General features: G+C 41.5%; 1 protein-coding gene across 1 annotated transcript in view; it reads left to right on the top strand.

Moving 5' to 3' along the window:
• The first annotated feature begins 533 nt into the window (after positions 1-533).
• The window catches only part of MLIP (muscular LMNA interacting protein), a 98,554-nt gene continuing 81,266 nt past the window's right edge, over positions 534-17,821 (top strand). Inside the window, exons 1-2 of the mRNA XM_050709488.1 lie at positions 534-564; positions 3,501-3,792. Of these exons, the coding sequence (XP_050565445.1) occupies positions 534-564; positions 3,501-3,792 (323 nt within the window). The remainder of the gene's footprint in view (positions 565-3,500; positions 3,793-17,821) is intronic.

A 17,821-nucleotide genomic window follows, 5' to 3' on the forward strand; every position in this document is an offset into this window, starting at 1 on the left:
CCCTGTACCTTTAAAGCACCACTTTTAAATACCTCCTTTCTCTTGATCTTACTCTTTTTCTCTGCAATCTCTTGCATCTTCCTGAAGATACCTCGAATAATCCTCACTCGCCCTTCAACTTCTGATGAAGATACCGACCAGTTACCCCCGGATCCGGAGGACCTTGAGCCGGAGGAGCCCAATGGCACAGAAAGCCATGCCTATTCGGACTGTCTGAACAGCGCTTTTTATCCTCCCTAATAAAATACTTTTTTTTGGAAAGAGTTCACAATTTTTCCCCCCCAATTATTTAATGACATTTAATGTAGTACTTGAACCGCTATGCCTTATTTGTGGGTAAAACCATTACACAGAGGATGGATTTGAACTGGGGACAGGGGGAGCACAATCCGTGTTTGTCTTTGGTTGCCTTGAACTTGCCTTCAGCCAGAACTTGTGCACTTGAAGAAATGTGCTCTGGGGAGGTTATGTGAATGTCCCTACGTGCTTCAATACCCTCTTGTAAGTGCATTCTACAGCAGCTAAATGCAACGATGGGAAGAACTGATGATTTTTATTCAGAGGGTACGCTACCCATTTGGAAACACAATGAAAACAATTGTATAGCTGTTTTTTTAAATCTTGTGTCCATTTTGTGTCTATGTAGCTTACCCTTCTGTGTACCTGCAGGTTCCTTTGAATTGCCCCTTTTAATATTGTTTTCTATAAGAATAAAAATCCTTTTCTGTATTATAAATAGTGCTTTATTTTTTTTCCTTTTCCTGCAAAGTTATTTACATTAGAATTCTATATTTCATTAGAGTGAAATAAAGAATGGTTTCTCCAAGTATCTCAGATTTGAATGGGACCTGTAAGTTTTTTATTAGATCTAAATGAAGAAATCACCTTACACAGCTATGCATCTGAGACTGAACTGAGAAGCAGTTTCTTACCCTTGATGTTTTTTCGTAGACTTTCATTTCCCCTCCTGAGTTGCACATAAACAGAACACCTTAAATTTGCCTTGCTGTGATAAGCAGTATTTCATGTATAAATACGTATAGGTGAGCATTGAAAAAAAAAAAAAACAAATGTTTTTGTACAATAGTGTTGAATCCTTTAATTCTTTTCACTGCTATATTCAGGTTTCTAATGTATTTTATGGTACCTACAAATAACCTTTGGGAATTGATTAAACAGTCTGGGGCTCTGCAGTGCTGCCTTAACTCAGACGTGGGGTCTTGTCCTGCTAGACAGGGATGTAATGATATTTTTTAATGCGCATAAAGCGTGCTTTGACAGTGTTTACCATGTGTGTACAGTTTCTTCACCTGTAAATATAATATGATATATCATAAATCAATGACCTGGTAGATCCTCATCTTTTTTTCACATTCTGAAAGATTTCTGAGACGATTGTTCATGTACGACTTGAATTGAGTGTGCTAGTAGCTGGCTTTACAGGAAAAAGGAAGTTCCCAGGAGAGTACTGCTATCATGTGGTTGGAACAATATTTTTTACTGGTAAAACTGTTATTTTATTTTGAAAAAATGGGTTTGCAATAGCAGTATGATATCAAGATTTTTCTTGACTCTTAACTCATCCACTACAGCTTTTTCATTATTCTGTACACCAGCATTTTAACTGAAGATAATTTATCAGTAGTAGGAATATTAAACTACTTTTCATTCATTTTCAAAACAAACATTACTTTAGAATCTGCTATTGCTTTAATAATAAAGACTATATTATGTGCATAAACATTTCAATTCAAATTACCTTAGATGATGTCAATAACAGAAATTATATTAAAAATATGTTTCCCATCCCTTTTGTTGCTCCAAAACAAGCAGTGTTTCTCCATCATGATACAATGTTTGATCAAAGCATATTGCAAAAATATCATCAAGCTCAGAACCTGTAAATGCTTTGGCAATCCAGCTAGTTATGTGCAGTTTATTGTTGACTAATTATATCTTACTAGACTGCAGAAAAAGTAATCTCATTCCACTGTTATAAGTCATCTCCTGGGTTGCAGAATAAACTGTAGTTGAGCGAGTGAAATGAAGTAGGTCTGCTGAGAACTCTAGAATTTCATTATTTTTTCCTCCTCATGCATAGGTATGTGGTTTTGATTCTTCCCTAGACAGTAAGTTATTTTCCAAAATGCTTGAGAGTTGGAGGTGCTGTGTTAGTTTACCTTGCATGTGCTGGACCATGATTTAATAAGGCTTTTGAGTTTAATTTTGCTTGTAGTGATTGTTTGGCAAGACGGCAAGACAATGTGCATTGGTTTGGGGACTCCGCTTGTGGGTTTAGAAATGAAAACTTTTGCTATTAAAATGAGGTGCTCTTAACCAAATGCTGTCAGTATTCAGATAACTTTTTAACACTCGGATCTTTGTCTGTTCTTTTCAGCTGAATTTGTTTTAAAGGCAGACTTCATACTGCAGTGTAGAGAATTCTGCTGTGGGTATAAATTTATGGTGGTAACACTGTGTGTGGGCCGGAAATGATGCAAAAAGACAAATGAACCCTAGAGAATGATGGAAGTGCGCAGACAAACAAACCAATGGCTTGTGGGTGAGCACGTCACTCCGCAAAACATGTCACCCAAAGCCTCTGCTACGCATTTGTTCAGGCTTTACTTAAGCAAAATGTCCTGTACATTTCCATGGGAGGTGCTGGGGCAGGTGGTTACATTTCACTTTCCTCCTACAGAGGAGGAACACAGGTGGAGGTGAGATTCTGACGTCCTTATCAGCACTGAGTAATGTCTCTTTTCAGGTTCTGTGTTTGATAAGAGTGGGCAGAGACAGAAGGTGAAAGCAAGGTGCGGTGGGAGTTGTTCTGTTCGTGACAGCTCACATCCTGCTTCCTGGTGCCTGCTGCGGAGGAACCTGGAAAAGCCCACTGCCGCCTGTGCAGAGATCACAGGCTCTCTGTGGGGAGCGGGCTTCTCCTTGTTCCCAGCTGACACCTCAGTTGTAAGATATATGGGAAGGCATGAAGTGCTTTCCTAATGTGTTTCATTAGCCACGTGTCATCAGTGCCATGAATTTCTGGTTGTGCGAGAAGGCAAGGTGAACAGCACCACTGAATATGGGGAGGGGTGATTTTTTTTTGTGATGCATCTATTGAAGTGTATCTCCCAGCATGGAATCATTTACATTGCTGCGATATAGCAGCAACATTTAGTGTCGTTGCATGTATATAGCTGAAATCACAGATACTCAGCAGAAAAAAGCTCAGCTGTTCCACAGCTCTCTGTACTGCTGGAGGACAGCAGATGTAGGACCTCACCAGCACAACGTTGCCTTGGCTAGTCTGCTTTAAAACAACTGGCTTGAAGTCACGAAGTTGTGAAACTCGAGAAGAAAAAAGTCATGAAAAGTCAAAAAAGTCAAAACTCATGAAGAGAAGAAAGTACTTCCACAAGCTGCGGTGTCAGAGCAGGCTCAGATCTCTCAGGCTCAATTTATTGTAATGTTAAAATAACATTCCTTGTTTTTATCTTCAGAAGTATTCCAGCTTGACCCTTTGGAGAAAATTTGTCCGGGAGTCTCCTGCTCCCTGTACGTGATATGCAAGGCTCGCCGTAACTACCTCCTCACATGCAAAGCAGAGCCTGGCCGTGCACGTAATGTTCCCCTCTTTTTCCACGCCTGCTACCTCCTGCTCTGTGAGTATTTACAGAGCAAGCAGGGTGGACCTGGGAGCGACAGCAGCAGCTGCCGGGCGCTGCGGCAGGAATGTGGACCAGCCTCTCCTAAGGATCAGCTTCCCACCCTCGGCTCCCTGCTGCTTGCAAGGTAAGCTGGCTTCGCAGGCAGCCGTGGCAGCTCTGGCATGCTTCTCGTCCCTGCAATGAGCATACCACTAAATAGCTGCTAGGAAAGCCGCTGAGGTCCTGGTGTTAACAGGCGTGTGTGTGTGATGGGGCTTTGGGCAACCTGACCAAAAGATATTCCCTTTTGGCAGGGAAGGTGTCCCCGTTTTTCCCTTTTTGTCGTATTAAGTAAGTGATGGAAGCCATCTGTCCAAATCATACCTCTAAAAACTCACTGCAGAGGTAATTTCTGTGTAAGTTTTTTATTTTTTTAGCTGATACATGTGACTTAAGTAGGTGGTTTTCAACTGAGCATAACGTGATTGAACATGTCAGGGGCAGAATTAATGCTTTGAACTGCTTATGGTGTGTTTGATGCCGAGCAAATGAAAACTACTGCCTTAAGAATGAAGTGGTGTGGCTCTGTCATGTGTGATGCATCAGCTGGCAGTCCCAGGTGGCAGCAATGCCAGGCTGAGAATGAAAATTTGCAAAGTCAAAAAACAAAACAAACAAACCAACCACCAGCACCACCAAAAACCACAACTGCTGTCGCTGTATGTGTGAAAACATAGCTCAGAGTGGCATACAGACATTGTGACAGTCACCTGCTTCATTTTCCAAGAAGAGCAGATTAAGTGGGCACAGAAAATACATCTGCTTAAATGGTTTATTTACACAGTACTACTATTTTGGATTTTCAGCAGTTTCTTCTTACAAAAACAAACAAACAAAGAAAACAACCACAAGCCTAACCCCGTCAGCTTAATCTCTTGGCCTCTTGTAAGGTCCTGCTCTGAGAAGAAAAACAGGTGTCAAGAGATCAGTGACTGTAGTACAAAGAAGTAATTGAAAATAGCACAGTAATTGAGGCGGTCTATAACATCCTTTTTACTTAGCACCTGTTTACTGTGTTTTCCACTGCGAAGTAGAAGAGGAAATAAATCCATATTAACAGTGTCTTAGAAATTCCCTAGAGTAAAATAACCATTATTTCTATGTAGGAATAAGAAATATACTTACATAGTTATTTAAAGCCAAATTCTTATATGGTTGAAACCATGGTATTTCCCCAGGTATAATGCTGAAATAGCATGCAATGTCAGGTGTGGTAGACAAAAGGGTGGTGACAGCCTTGCCATGCTATTTACAAGGTCCTGGTATGGCAGCATCCAGGCTGTGGAAGAGCCCTGCATCCAAGGTTTCTTGTGTGGTGGTTTTACGCAGCTGGGCAGCTGAACTCGAGCACAACCATTCTCTCACTCCGCCTCCTCAAAGGCAAAGGGGGAGAAAATATGATGGAAAAGGGCTCAAGGGCTGAGATAAGGACAGGGAGGTCACTCACCAGGTATTGTCACAGGCAAAACAGACTCAGCATACAGATAGTAATGTAATTTATTACCTATTACCAAGAAGCTGGAGCAGTGAGAAACCAAAAACACATTCCTCCCCATGCTCCCACTTCCACCTCCTCCCCCCAAGCAGCGCAGGGGAATGGGGGCTGTGGTCAGTCCCTGACACTTCGTCTCCTCCACTCTGTCGCAGTCACTCCCTGCCCCTGCTCCACGTGGGGTCCCTCCCATGGGATGCCGTCCTTCCCAAACTGAGCCTGTGGGGGCTGCCCACAGGCAGCAGCTCTTCAAGAACTGCTCCCACATGGCTCCGTACCACAGGGTCCATCCGTCAGGAGCAAACTGCTCCAGCACAGGTCCCCCACGGGCAGCAGCTCCCCCCAGACCCCCTGCTCCTGCGTGGGTTCCTCTCCACGGGCTGCAGCTCCGGCCCGGGGCCTGCTCCTGCGGGGGCTCTCCATGGGCCGCAGCCTCCTCCAGGCCACATCCACCTGCTCCACTGGGGGCTCCTCCACGGGCTGCAGCGTGGAGATCTGCTCCATGTGGGACCCATGGGCTGCAGGGGGACAGCCTGCTCCACCAGGGGCCTCTCCACAGGCCGCAGGGGAACTTCTGCTCTGTGCAATCTGCTCCAGCTCCCTAGTATTTGGACCATCAGAAGCATGATGCATTCAGAATACAAATTACCAATAATGAGAAATGAAGCGATTAGGTATTTCCTTATCCCAATGTTTTAATTTTCACTTTTTTTTTTTTTTTTTCTCCTGATGGAATCCCATGTTCAGCTTGTGGTAGACACAGTGAAAAGGGAAGATTTTTTTTTCCTTGTGAGCACTATTAGAAACCCATTACAAGAATGATTATGAAACACCCACCTGTAAAACTGACTGCTTTCATTAGGATCTCAAGCTGGAATTACTGTGAGCAAGGTCACTTCAGAGCTCCTTCCTTGGGTCATCCTGTTGTGGAGGCCTTTGATGTTCATGTGGGTGAACTGACACATAAAAACAGGAAGACTGGAAGTAGAGTGTATGAAAGTGATTAAAGATCCAATTTTAGGATAGTTAGTGTGTTTGCTAACATAGCAAAAACTCCAAATAAAATTTGTTAGTGCTGGTCTAAGTCTATGTGGACTTACATGTTTTGAATCTTAGTTTGCTGTTTCATTGCATCCCTGACACCCTGCTCTTTTACCACCACAAGTACCTGCTCAACAGCACAAACTAAAAGTGATTCCCCTGGAAGTTGCTGTTTTGAAATCTGCTGGAGGTCAGGGGGAACTCCAGGCACCTGTTACAGGTCTGGAGAGCAGGCTGAGCGCACCTAGCTGAACACTTTCACCTGAGATGCTCCAGTTCTTGTCAGTGACGGAAAACTGTTGCAGACTGACAGATCAGTGAAAGCTTTTTATTTAGTTAGTTAGTTATTTTGTGTGTGTATGTGTGCCGTAGGAAATATCAGAAATGATGGTAGAGTTTTATCATTCACTTAGCTGTGAATGATCTGTTTAGGGAATGACCTGGAGGAAAACAAGGGCCACCTGTGTTCTTGTGCTTGCTTTGCAGTGCTGCTTCATGGAGGGGTTAATGACTTGGGGACTAATCCACCCCTTTTTAGCAGCGTAACATAAGCTGCTATTAAAATCCCACTTAAGGGTATTCACAACGGAGATTTTGAAGACATAAGTGGTACAAAGGCATGTAGGTCCCCCACCACAGAGATGAGTTTCAGCCTCACAAAGAAGATTTTGGAGACACCAACTGCTTGATACCGTTTGTGTTCCTGCTGAAGAACAGAGGAGTCCAATAGCTTTCCTCTGGGTATTGTGTCACTTCTCGATCCTTTTATCCCAGCATTTCCAGGAGACTCAGTAGGGTGTATTTTTACTCCTGTGACATCAAGCACATACTTATTCCCTCTACTACTGCAGCCCTTGTAGGTTTGACTAGCTCTTTGTACTTGCCCTCCAGCACTCACTCTACTGCTGGCTGCCTTATGCTGCTGAAAACAAAGGTAAAAGAGAGACAAAAGAAAAATAATTGTAACCGGAGTAACTTTTTCTTCGTTCTGAACAAAGTTTCAGGGCAGAACCATAAGTTGCTTTTTTGTTATTTGTTTTAGTTGTGTGTTTTGGTCAGCTTTTCATATATAAATTGTAAGGACTGCTGTGTATTGACTTCTGCAGCTGCCTTTTCTTCCCATCCAAGGCTCTAAAGACCGTGTGAGTACAGTATCCATCAAGAAGCAAGCAGAGTGGAAAGGAGTGTGTTTAGTTTTGACTGTCATTTCCACACAGGCAGCCGAAAAATGATTGATGGGAAAGGTTTATATTTATGCATTTATTGTTAAAGGAAGTATTTTTTACCAGGGTGCTGAAGGGGAAGAGAGGGAAAAGAGGTATCTTGCCTTTGCTAAGGATTTAGTGAGATGCATAAACTGCCAGTTTTATAAGGGGGTATGCATTTCTTAACAAACCACAGACAGAGCAGAGCGCGTATTCGTCCCTCGGCGCTGTGCACGAGCTAGCCCAGTTGGTGCGGCAGCCGCTGGCTGTGCGACGAACCTCGGCACCCGCGGGGAGGTCCCCTCCCACCCCTGTTTCTAATATTGGCCTCCTGACTCTGTCACCCTGAACTGGGGCCAAGTTACTCTGCCAGAGTAAATGGCCAGCGTCAGAGTGCGCAACCATCTTCTGCAGGGGTGTTCGCTCCATTTTGTGTGCTTGCTGGCCACTGCTTGTGCTTAGGGGTGCTCACAGTGCCCTCTGAAAATATTGCAGACCCTTCTGCATTTCAAAAATCCGAGGTATCACATCCTGGTATTAGAAAAGATTGTGTGCTTTGTGTGAATGCATGTTAGGGTAGCTCAGCCCCAAATGCTCAATGGGGAATGATCAATAAAACACCATTTTTAAATATTCTGTACACTTTCTGTCTCTACAGAACATGTGGTAGCAGCTAATCGTATTTGTCATTTTACTTGCTTAACAATCTTCGTGAGCGCAGGTTAGTGCTGCTGAGGCACTAACTTCTTTAGCCATTTGTTTTCATTGGCTTTTTAGTATGAGTTTTTTTTTGGGGGGGGAGAGGGCGAGCATGGAGTGAATGGGTCCAGTAACCAAAATCCCTCCTGAACAAATTGCTGCGATGCCAAAACCGTGTTTACTGTTATCGGAGGCAGCTGCCTGCCCTCTCTTCGCAGTCCTAGTCGTGAATTTTGACAGCTATAAATGGAAACACATGCTGACCAGAAGTCACCACCAGCACTGCCTGAGACTTCTCTCTCACAGCTTCAAAAGTACAGTGACAGCTAACATGTAGCCAGGTTAAATCGCTTCTGCTCGGGATATTAGAGTTTTTTTTTTTTTTTCCTTCCCCTGGGAAATGGAGTTGGGAAAACATGAAAGGAAAGTCTCAGGAAGAGAAGCCTTAGAGGAAAAGCAAATGGTAAGATATGTTGAGAAATGTTGGTCGTCGATGTCTTTTTTTTTTTTTTTTAATTTAATGACAAGAAGGCATGGTAAATCAGCTGTGGTACTTCATAGGAATATTTGCCTAATTCCTTTAGCCAGTGACCTTGAAGATTAAAACTTGATTTGTGTAGGTTAAATTAATTAAGATGATACCTTTCTGTAAGCATTATGGAAATTTGTTAATGCATTTTATGAGGTGCATGTGAGGGGCAAAACCTGCAATCCAGTTCAACTGCAATAGTCTGTGCTTTTCTTGTATTATTTTGAGGGACTGTTTCACATCTTTGCACATTGCATTCCATAACCTTAAGTCGATAAATGGTAGAGGAAATAATTTGTCTGCGTCTGGAGCTTACTGAAAAGAAGTGTGACCAAAATAAGTTATTAAGAGAAAGTGAAAACAGTCAAAGCACAGCTCGTTGGTAATTAGTGTAGTCTTGAAACACAGTTTATAATGTGCATTGCACAAACAAGGTTATTTTCTTAATATCATGAAAAGGGCAGTTTGTTATTGACTTGACACAGCTGCGAAGAAAGGTGGCCATCATTCTTGTTAAGAAACAAATTAGCACTGAATATTTTAGCAGTTATCTTACATAGTGGTGGTGTTGGATTGGTTTTTGGTTCATGGTGGGCAAGCACCATGGGTGCAAAACCATGGGTGTTTGCCTCTGCTAGCGATGTTTGCCTCTGCTAGTCTCATTTAAGTTAGACTTCGGGAACTTTGGTGTGTTAGTGAATAGTTTTAAATAGGGTGCATTGGGTAGGAAATCTGGGAAGTGCTGAAACAAAATAAAGATTTTGTCTTCAAGTACTATTTTTTTTTTTTTTTAGTAATATGTGAAAGGGCACTGCTGAAGCTTAAGCATGAATTCAAAGTATGAATATTATCTGGTATTTTACCTGTTTGTTTCCTCATTAATAAATTAATGAAAACCTTATTTTTTTTTGTTTGTGGTTGGTACATAAAATATAAGGAAAATGCTTCAAAAATAAAAGCAATGATACAAGTCACAAAAGCTTCAGGAAGACTTTCAAAGGAAACCTTTGACATGTTGCACAGGTTCATGTGTGGGGGGAATGCATAGCAGTGTAATTAGATAGCGTGATTATCTAACTGCAGGCTGCATCCTGATTTACAAAGAGTTAAGTGCACAACTGAGGCTTTTCCAAAATGCAGAGTGCTTTGGTTGGGACCATAATGATCTGACAACATTGTGTGTGTCATTTACTACTTTTGAGAATGGCAAACTGGAGCAAAGAGGAACCCCACTGACTGGAGCTGGGCTAACACCCATCCCAGGTCACCTGTGGGGCTGGCTGGTTGCTTCAAAAAAACACACTGAGCTTAGAGAAGTCGCTGACAGCAGTGGCAGGTCACATCCTTGCGGGTGGTCAGTGAGGGGGTGGAGGAGGCCCCATCTCATCTCGTGTCTGTTGTGTCTCTCTGCCGACAGTAGAAGAATGCCCTGGCTCGGCGCCCGTCTTCCCGCACCTTTCTCCTTCCAGCCCAGCTCCATCCTCGCCCCTATCGCCTCTCTCCCCTGCTTCCCTCTGTTCTGTTTGCCTCTTTAGTCTTAACGCTTTTCTGTCTGATTGCTAGGTGGATTTCACTTTGTCCCCATGTTCTTCCCGGTTTTGTGCCTCCTGGGCTTTTATTGATTCTGCGCTTTTCTCTTTGTTACATGCAGGTCCATTCAATATTCAGACACTGCATGGGAGCAGTGTCAATCTGGGGTACAGATATTATTTGTACATGTGTTGTTGATATTTGTTCACTTATTTAACTTCAGCATAACAAATGTTAGCTATTTAGTATTATAGGCACCAGGAAATGTTTGTTTTCAGTTTTATATGCTATTAGCTGGATGATACATTATGTGTGTAACTAGATGGTAGTTTATATGCATATTTTTATATAAATCATAGGGGCATGGGATAACTCGGGAGTGAAGGGACTTCAGGAAGCCTCTAACCCAACCTTCTGCTTAAAGGAGCTACGGGGTCAGGCCAGGTTTCTCAGGGCTTTATCCAGTTGGGTCTCGTGCCATACCCGTCCTTGGAGGTTTTCAACCTCCTTGGGCATCCTGCTCCACTGCTGGGCAGTTCTTTTGGGAGAAAAAAAGCTATTTTTTCCCCCCTCTTGTTTCTCTTGAAAATTTCTATTGTTTCAGTCTATGTATGTCCATTTTTCTTTCCTCCTGCCATGCACTGCTGTAAAGACCCCTGCTTCCACCTCCTCAGTAACCTCCCATAGACATTGGGGCTGCTGTTAGGTTCCCCTGAAGCCATCTCTTCTCCAGGCTGAACAAGCCTGGCTCCCTCAGCCCCTTCATACAGGGAAAGTGCTCCAAATCCCACTGCCTTGCTGGTCTCCGCTGAGTTTGCTTCAGTTTATCTAGGTCTTTCTCCTAGTGTAGGGTCCAAAACTGCATGCTATATTATAGATGTGATCTACTGAGTGCCTCATAGAGGAGGATAATCCCTTGTGACCACTTCTTCACCCCACTTATGCTGTCTGCAACACAGTACCACAATGCCACACTTACTGACCTCTCCTCTGATCCTGACCCACAAGCTCTTGCCCAGCACTGTTGCACAAATCATATTCAGGCTTCTCACATCTGAGCTGGTGCTTCATGCAGAAGGATCCTCTGCTCCTTATCTTCCCTCTTTGTCTTTCTGGAGGTCTTGTATTGCAGCACTAAAGCCGTGTGAGTTATCCCACCACATCTTAGTTATTTCTACAATGTCATAGTTCTGTGACCAACATATATTTCTGTGCATAAGATAAAAATGGGCTTTGTATACTTCTTATTTTTAACAGATATTTCTACCTGTTTTCAAAAGAACAAAGACCTAATCTAGTCTGTATCATCCTGAAAATATTCTGATTCAAGAGTGTCTATTAAATAGATACCAGTTCATGCTCACATCCTACCCTATGTAGGACAGCCTTGCAGATAGTTTTATTGTGTAGCATTGTACCTTTACATTCACTGCTTTCTGTGGATGAGATAAATAATATAAAATTCTCTACCACTTCAGGCTATTTCACTTAATATTTGTGAAATTTATTGTTAAAGAGTTCTTGTCCTTGCCTCCTGGAGGAAGATTTTCTGGCAGCCAGAATCCTGAAGAGAGTCTTTGTGTTGAGCTGGCTGTGGAAATGGAAGACAATGGAAGTCCCATTTTGTGACGGGAAAATGGAATGACTCACTATCAAATAGATTGGACTAAACAGATGAACCAGATTTTCCTTTTTATAGTTTTGATTTTAGAAGAGCTCAGAAGGACAGAATAATTCTAGTGATTCCCTATTGAATTGACAGCGTGGCTCAAAGTAGTCTGTTTACATTCTGAAGTTCTCCTCCATTAATGCATATTGCCTCTGTTATTTGAAATGATTTTAATTATATTTCACACTTGTCTGTTTCCTATTTGATCTCTGTTCCCTCCATGAAAACACAACGCATGAAGTATTGCATTTAAAATAATTTTACATTGGTATAGTAACAGAACATTCAGTCTTAATACTTTAGTGTGCGTTATATGTTTTTTGTTTGTTTGTTTTTAACTTGTTACACTAGATGGTGATAATGAAAAGAGCAGTCATGTAGAGGAAATAACCAAACCAAACAATCTATGGATCAGGAAGAATACCATATGTCACTTGAAATGCCATTAAGCTAAGTTTTTGTCTGACAGGATGTACTCTGCAAGAATGGTCTGCGGTACAGTTCAGAGAACTATTATTTGCTTTTCACAAACAACATGTAGAGACAACTCATACAAAGTGAGATAGTTTGGATCAAACCCACCCAAGTGAAACAACGATTGATCTTTGTACATTGGTAGTAACAGAAGGATCCTTGAGAACAAGGTTCTCTCTGTGCGAATTGCTGTGCTAAAGGCTCCCATGAAAAAGCAGCCCATTTTCTGAGGGGAGCCCGGAGAGATGGAGATAGGAGGGACGTGCTTGCTCTGGAGTTGGTTAGCAGGGCAGGCCCACACCTTCCTTGTGGCTCAGGTATCTCACATCCGTGTATGGCTCAGGGTCTGCGTGCATGCACATGTGCAGCCAGGGTGGCAGTGTAAGGGCACAGCAAAGCACTGTTCGGGTCAGCCATGCATTTTCTTTCTCTTTGGAAAGATGAGGTGACCATTGCTGTGGGGGACAGTGGCAGAGATTAGAGGAGGTGAAATACAGTGATACAGCCTGGAGTGCAAAGATAGAGGTGCTTCAGCAGGTTACTCACTGTGCCAGGTATAAAACCCTCATCCCCTTTGCCTGTGCTCTCCCCCAGCAGGAGGCTGGTGGCTGTGGAGGCTGCTTTGACTTTTCTACTCCTGCCTCCCATGAAAACACGTCTACCCAGAAGAGAAACTCCTACAAATACACTAATTGCTTGAATTCAATCCTCAGTTTGATAATTCAGTGCTGAAGTGTGACCATCACCCTCATCTTCAGCATAGCTTAGGAAACTCTGTGTGTACTATTAAAGAAGGTTTTGTGTGTATACATTTAATTCATTCCTATTTACCCTTTTCTTGCTTTACAGGTTCTTTGTGACCTCTGGGAGAGTCTGTCATGCAACCAGGTTCAGCAGGGTGGGCTGCCATGCTTCAGGTGTTCTGTGCTACCTTGTCCCAGATTGTGGCAGCCTCTTACTATAAGGGATGGTCATGGGAGATGCTTTCAGATATCCTTGAGCTTTGAAGAGCAGGACTGAGGTTTTGCAGTGGCTTTGCAGGAAGAGACTGATAAGATCCTAGCATGGATACAATCTCTCCTCACTGTGCAGGAGTGACGTGGTGGCTGAGACATTGCTGCAGCTAGAGCATCACTGTTTCCTCTTGCTTATCTAGAGGTGAGGTGCAGAGGCATGGATTGCTCCAGCAAGTGATCGCCAAGGAAGGAAGGACTAAACATGGAGGCTGCAAGAAGCAATATAATTTTGTCACTGTTCACGTGACATTAAACAGGACCACAGCAAGGGGGAAACATAGAATGCTGCTCTGGCCTCTTTTCTAATCCCTGACACGTAGCTCTCGCCTCACGTCAATTTACACTACCTTTTCTTTAATCTAGTGCCAATCATACAGAGACATTGCTAGAATGCATGAGGTGGGCTTTGGTTGCATCAGTGGAAAAAGCTGTCGTGGAGAGGTGTCATCTGATGATATATACCTGTGTATAGTTTAAGAGTTAGAATGGGACAAAGACCATTTCACAAATAAGATTGAGAAAAGTCATATGTTTCCTGAGGGAAAATATCCCTCAGGAACGTGGGAATGAGTTGTGGGTGACACTTGGGAAAACATATGCTGTCCGTTGCTGCTGCTAACACTGAAATTCAGGATGGACATTAGAAAAAGCTCCTTTGTTAGAAGGGTAGCACAGCACTGGAACAACAATGAGATTTGTGGTCTATCCACCCTGGGAGGTTTTCAGGACTCAAATAGGTGAGGACATGGCTGACTTGGCCTTGTTTTGGCAGTAGTCTTGCTTTGAGCCAGACTGGACTGGGTGACCCTGGGAGGTGTCTTGCAAGTAACATTTCTTTTATTCTTTGATTTTGAAGTAGCACCAATATATTTTTCAGGAAACATGGCAACAACTTTCTCCATCTGCAGGGCACCTTTCACACATTTAACGCTGATACATAATGAGACCATGCTCATCGTTTAGAACTCTTCATTCTTCTGTAAAAAAAAAATATATATATATATAAAAATACTGCTTTCAATTCACTGCCCTTTAAATTCTGAAAGTGTTCAATAATACACCAGTGGCATTAAATCTGTAACTTTGATACGAATTCTTGAAAATAGAGCTACTTGGCAATGAACAGAATAAGAGGAAAGAAGTGAGTCGTGAGAAAGGGAGAAAGAAGGTGGACCTTAAATGAGCTAGATTTTCAGGGCAACCAGCAGACAAACAATAATATGTTTCCATATTTGCTTTGTATTGAGTATGGAATGCATAATATTTCAATATGTTTTACTCATATTGTCCTCCCTGGATATGTCATTAAATTAATGGTAATTAGTGACTGCTTCTCAAACTAAGTTTCCTAAATGCATTTTAAGTATTTAAACAAGTCTAAACACCTTAGATGCTAACTTACCCAGAAAAAAAGAAAAAGTTACTTCAAAGGAAAAGGATCCAAATATCAGGATATCTGTTCTTCTGCTTGTTTCTGAAGTAATTCTGGTGTTGTGGTAGCAATGATGCAATAGCTTCATAAGTATTTTTCCAAAAAGTGAATGAATTAACTTTATCGGGGTATTTTATCCAAAATGTCTCCCAGGGAAGGCAGTGGGGACTTTTTTTTCTTCTTTTTTTTTTTTCCCTTCTCTCACTCTCTTTTTAAAAACATGCTTATACTCTTTACTGATGTATTATTCAGACTTATTTTAATAATCAAGTCTCTGTTGAGTAATGCTTTTATTTTATTTTATTTTTATTATTATTTTTTTAAATTTCTTCTCTCAGGATTCCATTAGATAAGGAAAAAAAGGAGCAGGGTAGCATTTTTTTTTTAATATAGTCTGTTATGCATTTATGTTAACAAACACAGGTTGGAGAAACGCAACCTGTGTGTGGAATGCGTTTGTGCTGTAGAAAAATGATGAAGTCCTGTCAAGTATCCACCACTTCCTAACTGGATAACAAATGGAGCAAAGTCTGGTAGTCCTTAGTTTCTAGACCATCCAAAACCTTTGACTGATGTTTCTACTTTAGTGGTGAGCATTACCCTCGCTGCCCAAGTTCTGTTGTATCAAGGGAGCAGAGCTGCAGCTCTTCTTTCCTGAGTGGTCTTCTGGATGCCTGCTGTAGGAGACATCATGATAAGACCTTTTTCTTGGGATACAAGAAGCCACGTGAATGCTGTTATGCTTTTGTGGTTGCCCTTGTAGCTGAATCAAAGTCCATTTTGAGATGTTATTTTTGTCACTATGGAACCATTATTAGCTGATCTAAGCATTAAAGCTGGAACAAGCATCATCATTTTCCTTGTGTTATTTTATCAGCATCTAGCATTGGTGGGATGGTCTTCCAGAGACCACACATAGTAGGGCTGCTCTTAGAGCTGTGATCCTGTGACACAGGTGTCTGTTATGGTATTACAAGTCCTCTAGAATCGCTTAATAGTGTAAGAGTCTCAGCTTTCATGTTAAAATGCATCAGTGGTTTCACCACTGTTGTTGCAAAGAGAAGATTCAACGGGACGTGACAGCAAGTGAAACCCACTGAAACTGTGACATTCTTGGCTCAGTGGCTCTGAAAGGTGTGAGCTGTTAGGGGTGTCTCAGTGCAGTGAGAAGTCAGGCTGTGGGTAAGGTAATAGTTCAGTTCTACAATAGTTTTCAAGATTTCATAAACTTCTTTTTAGTCTTCTTGAAAATGGAATTGTGTCTCCAAATATCTTTCTCTTGAAATCCGGAGTGAATTGAAGTATGATGCTGGAAGGAGGAAGGATGGGGACTGTTTTTTATACTTGGCAGGCAGCAGATGCCCAAGGCTGGTTTGGGATGTCAAGTTCATCTCTTCAGTTCATTCATGGACTCGGGCAAAACAGGGAGTTGTACTTGGATAGTTTCACTGCCATGCCTCTTTCTGTAAATGAGATAGTAAAGCCTCCCCTTCAATTCTCATTGAGTTTGCATAGAAAACACCATGGGTTCATGCAATGTGCTGATTTTGCTGACACAGGAGATTGAGATGTACATTAGTTTTTTTCACATGTATTTGGAAAAGAGGCCCATTTTTTCAGTCTAGCTTACATTGGCACAAAGGCTTTTGACCATGATAGCTGACGAGAAGACTGTCTATGGCAGGGGAAAAAAAAAATGTTCTGGCTTATTAACCCACTGCATTGCATGCTAAATTCTGTGTTAAGCATTCTTCAGCCTTCCCTGTCTTTCTGAGAGTCAAATAGTAGAGAGACCAGGGAGCAGATTTTGGTGTGCCAAAGCAAGACAGGTTATTGTAATGCAGCTCTGCAAATGCCATGAAAACATATATAGTACTGCTTAGCCAAATCTGCAGGCGAATGTCTATTTGGAAGTAGTGGGCTTTGAATGGCGATTCTGCATTTTCACAAAACATTTTTGTTCTTGTTTATTTATTATTTATTTCTATGAGATAGCTGAATTATCAGATGTTTTTTGCAGTATCAAAAACTGTATTTTTTGTTTTGGCAGTAGTCACCCTGGCATCAGATTTATCTATGTTGTTTTAAGATAGGATTAATTTTGTTTCCTTATGACGGTCATACAGAAAACCTTTGTTGTATTAAATATTTAATTGTTGAGAGTTAACTGGTAAGTTTTCCAAAGAACTAATGGTGACATGCAATAAATACTCCAAAATACTTTCTGATGGTATTTTTTACTACATTCATCCCTGCCTGGTAAGTTACTGTATCCAGGTTTTTGTGCCTGCCCAGGTTAGCAACAAAAGCAGATTTGCTGAATTTAAATGAAAAATTAATTTTGCTCAACAGCTTTTAGCTTGTCAGGATTCTGAAAAATGTAAAGCAACAGAATGATGATTTTCTTATCTTGAATTATACATGAATGTATTCATAATCTAGAACTAAAGTATTTACAGAAATCAAAAAAAAATGTCTTTGTGAGACAGAAATTGAATTATTAGCATTCTGTCTTTACTACTTCGTGTTTTCTGTCTTGTTCATGATGAAAATTTGGAAAACAAGCATGGGAAAAATGGTAGGGATTTTGAAATGTTATTTTCTTAAATTATGTGAAATAAATTAATCAGACTCACTTGAGTCACTTACAGTTGAAGATTTTGGAAAGAGCCATCAAAACTTGTTTCCTTGTTCAATAGATTTAAAATTGTTTTCGTAGAGGTTCCATATATCTCATAAAAAGTTACTGACAGCACATTTATCACCATTTTACTTCTACTTGAAATATAGCTGTTGTTGTGGGTTTTATATAATAAACATGCTTCAAGCAAGAGCTGTGTCATTTAATATTTCTTTAGTAAATGTACCTTGAAGTGATTCTAGATCAACAGCCGAACATCAACTGAACTAAGTGATAATCAAGCAAAGAGTTGGTAATTCTTATAATCAAGCAAAGAGATGGTAATTCTTAGCAAAACTCCTGAGCCAAAACTGTGTTCTCTATTCCAGTTGGAGACAAGAATAGAA

This window comes from Cygnus atratus, chromosome 3 (assembly GCF_013377495.2).
Source record: "Cygnus atratus isolate AKBS03 ecotype Queensland, Australia chromosome 3, CAtr_DNAZoo_HiC_assembly, whole genome shotgun sequence".
Classification (NCBI taxonomy): Eukaryota; Metazoa; Chordata; class Aves; order Anseriformes; family Anatidae; genus Cygnus; species Cygnus atratus.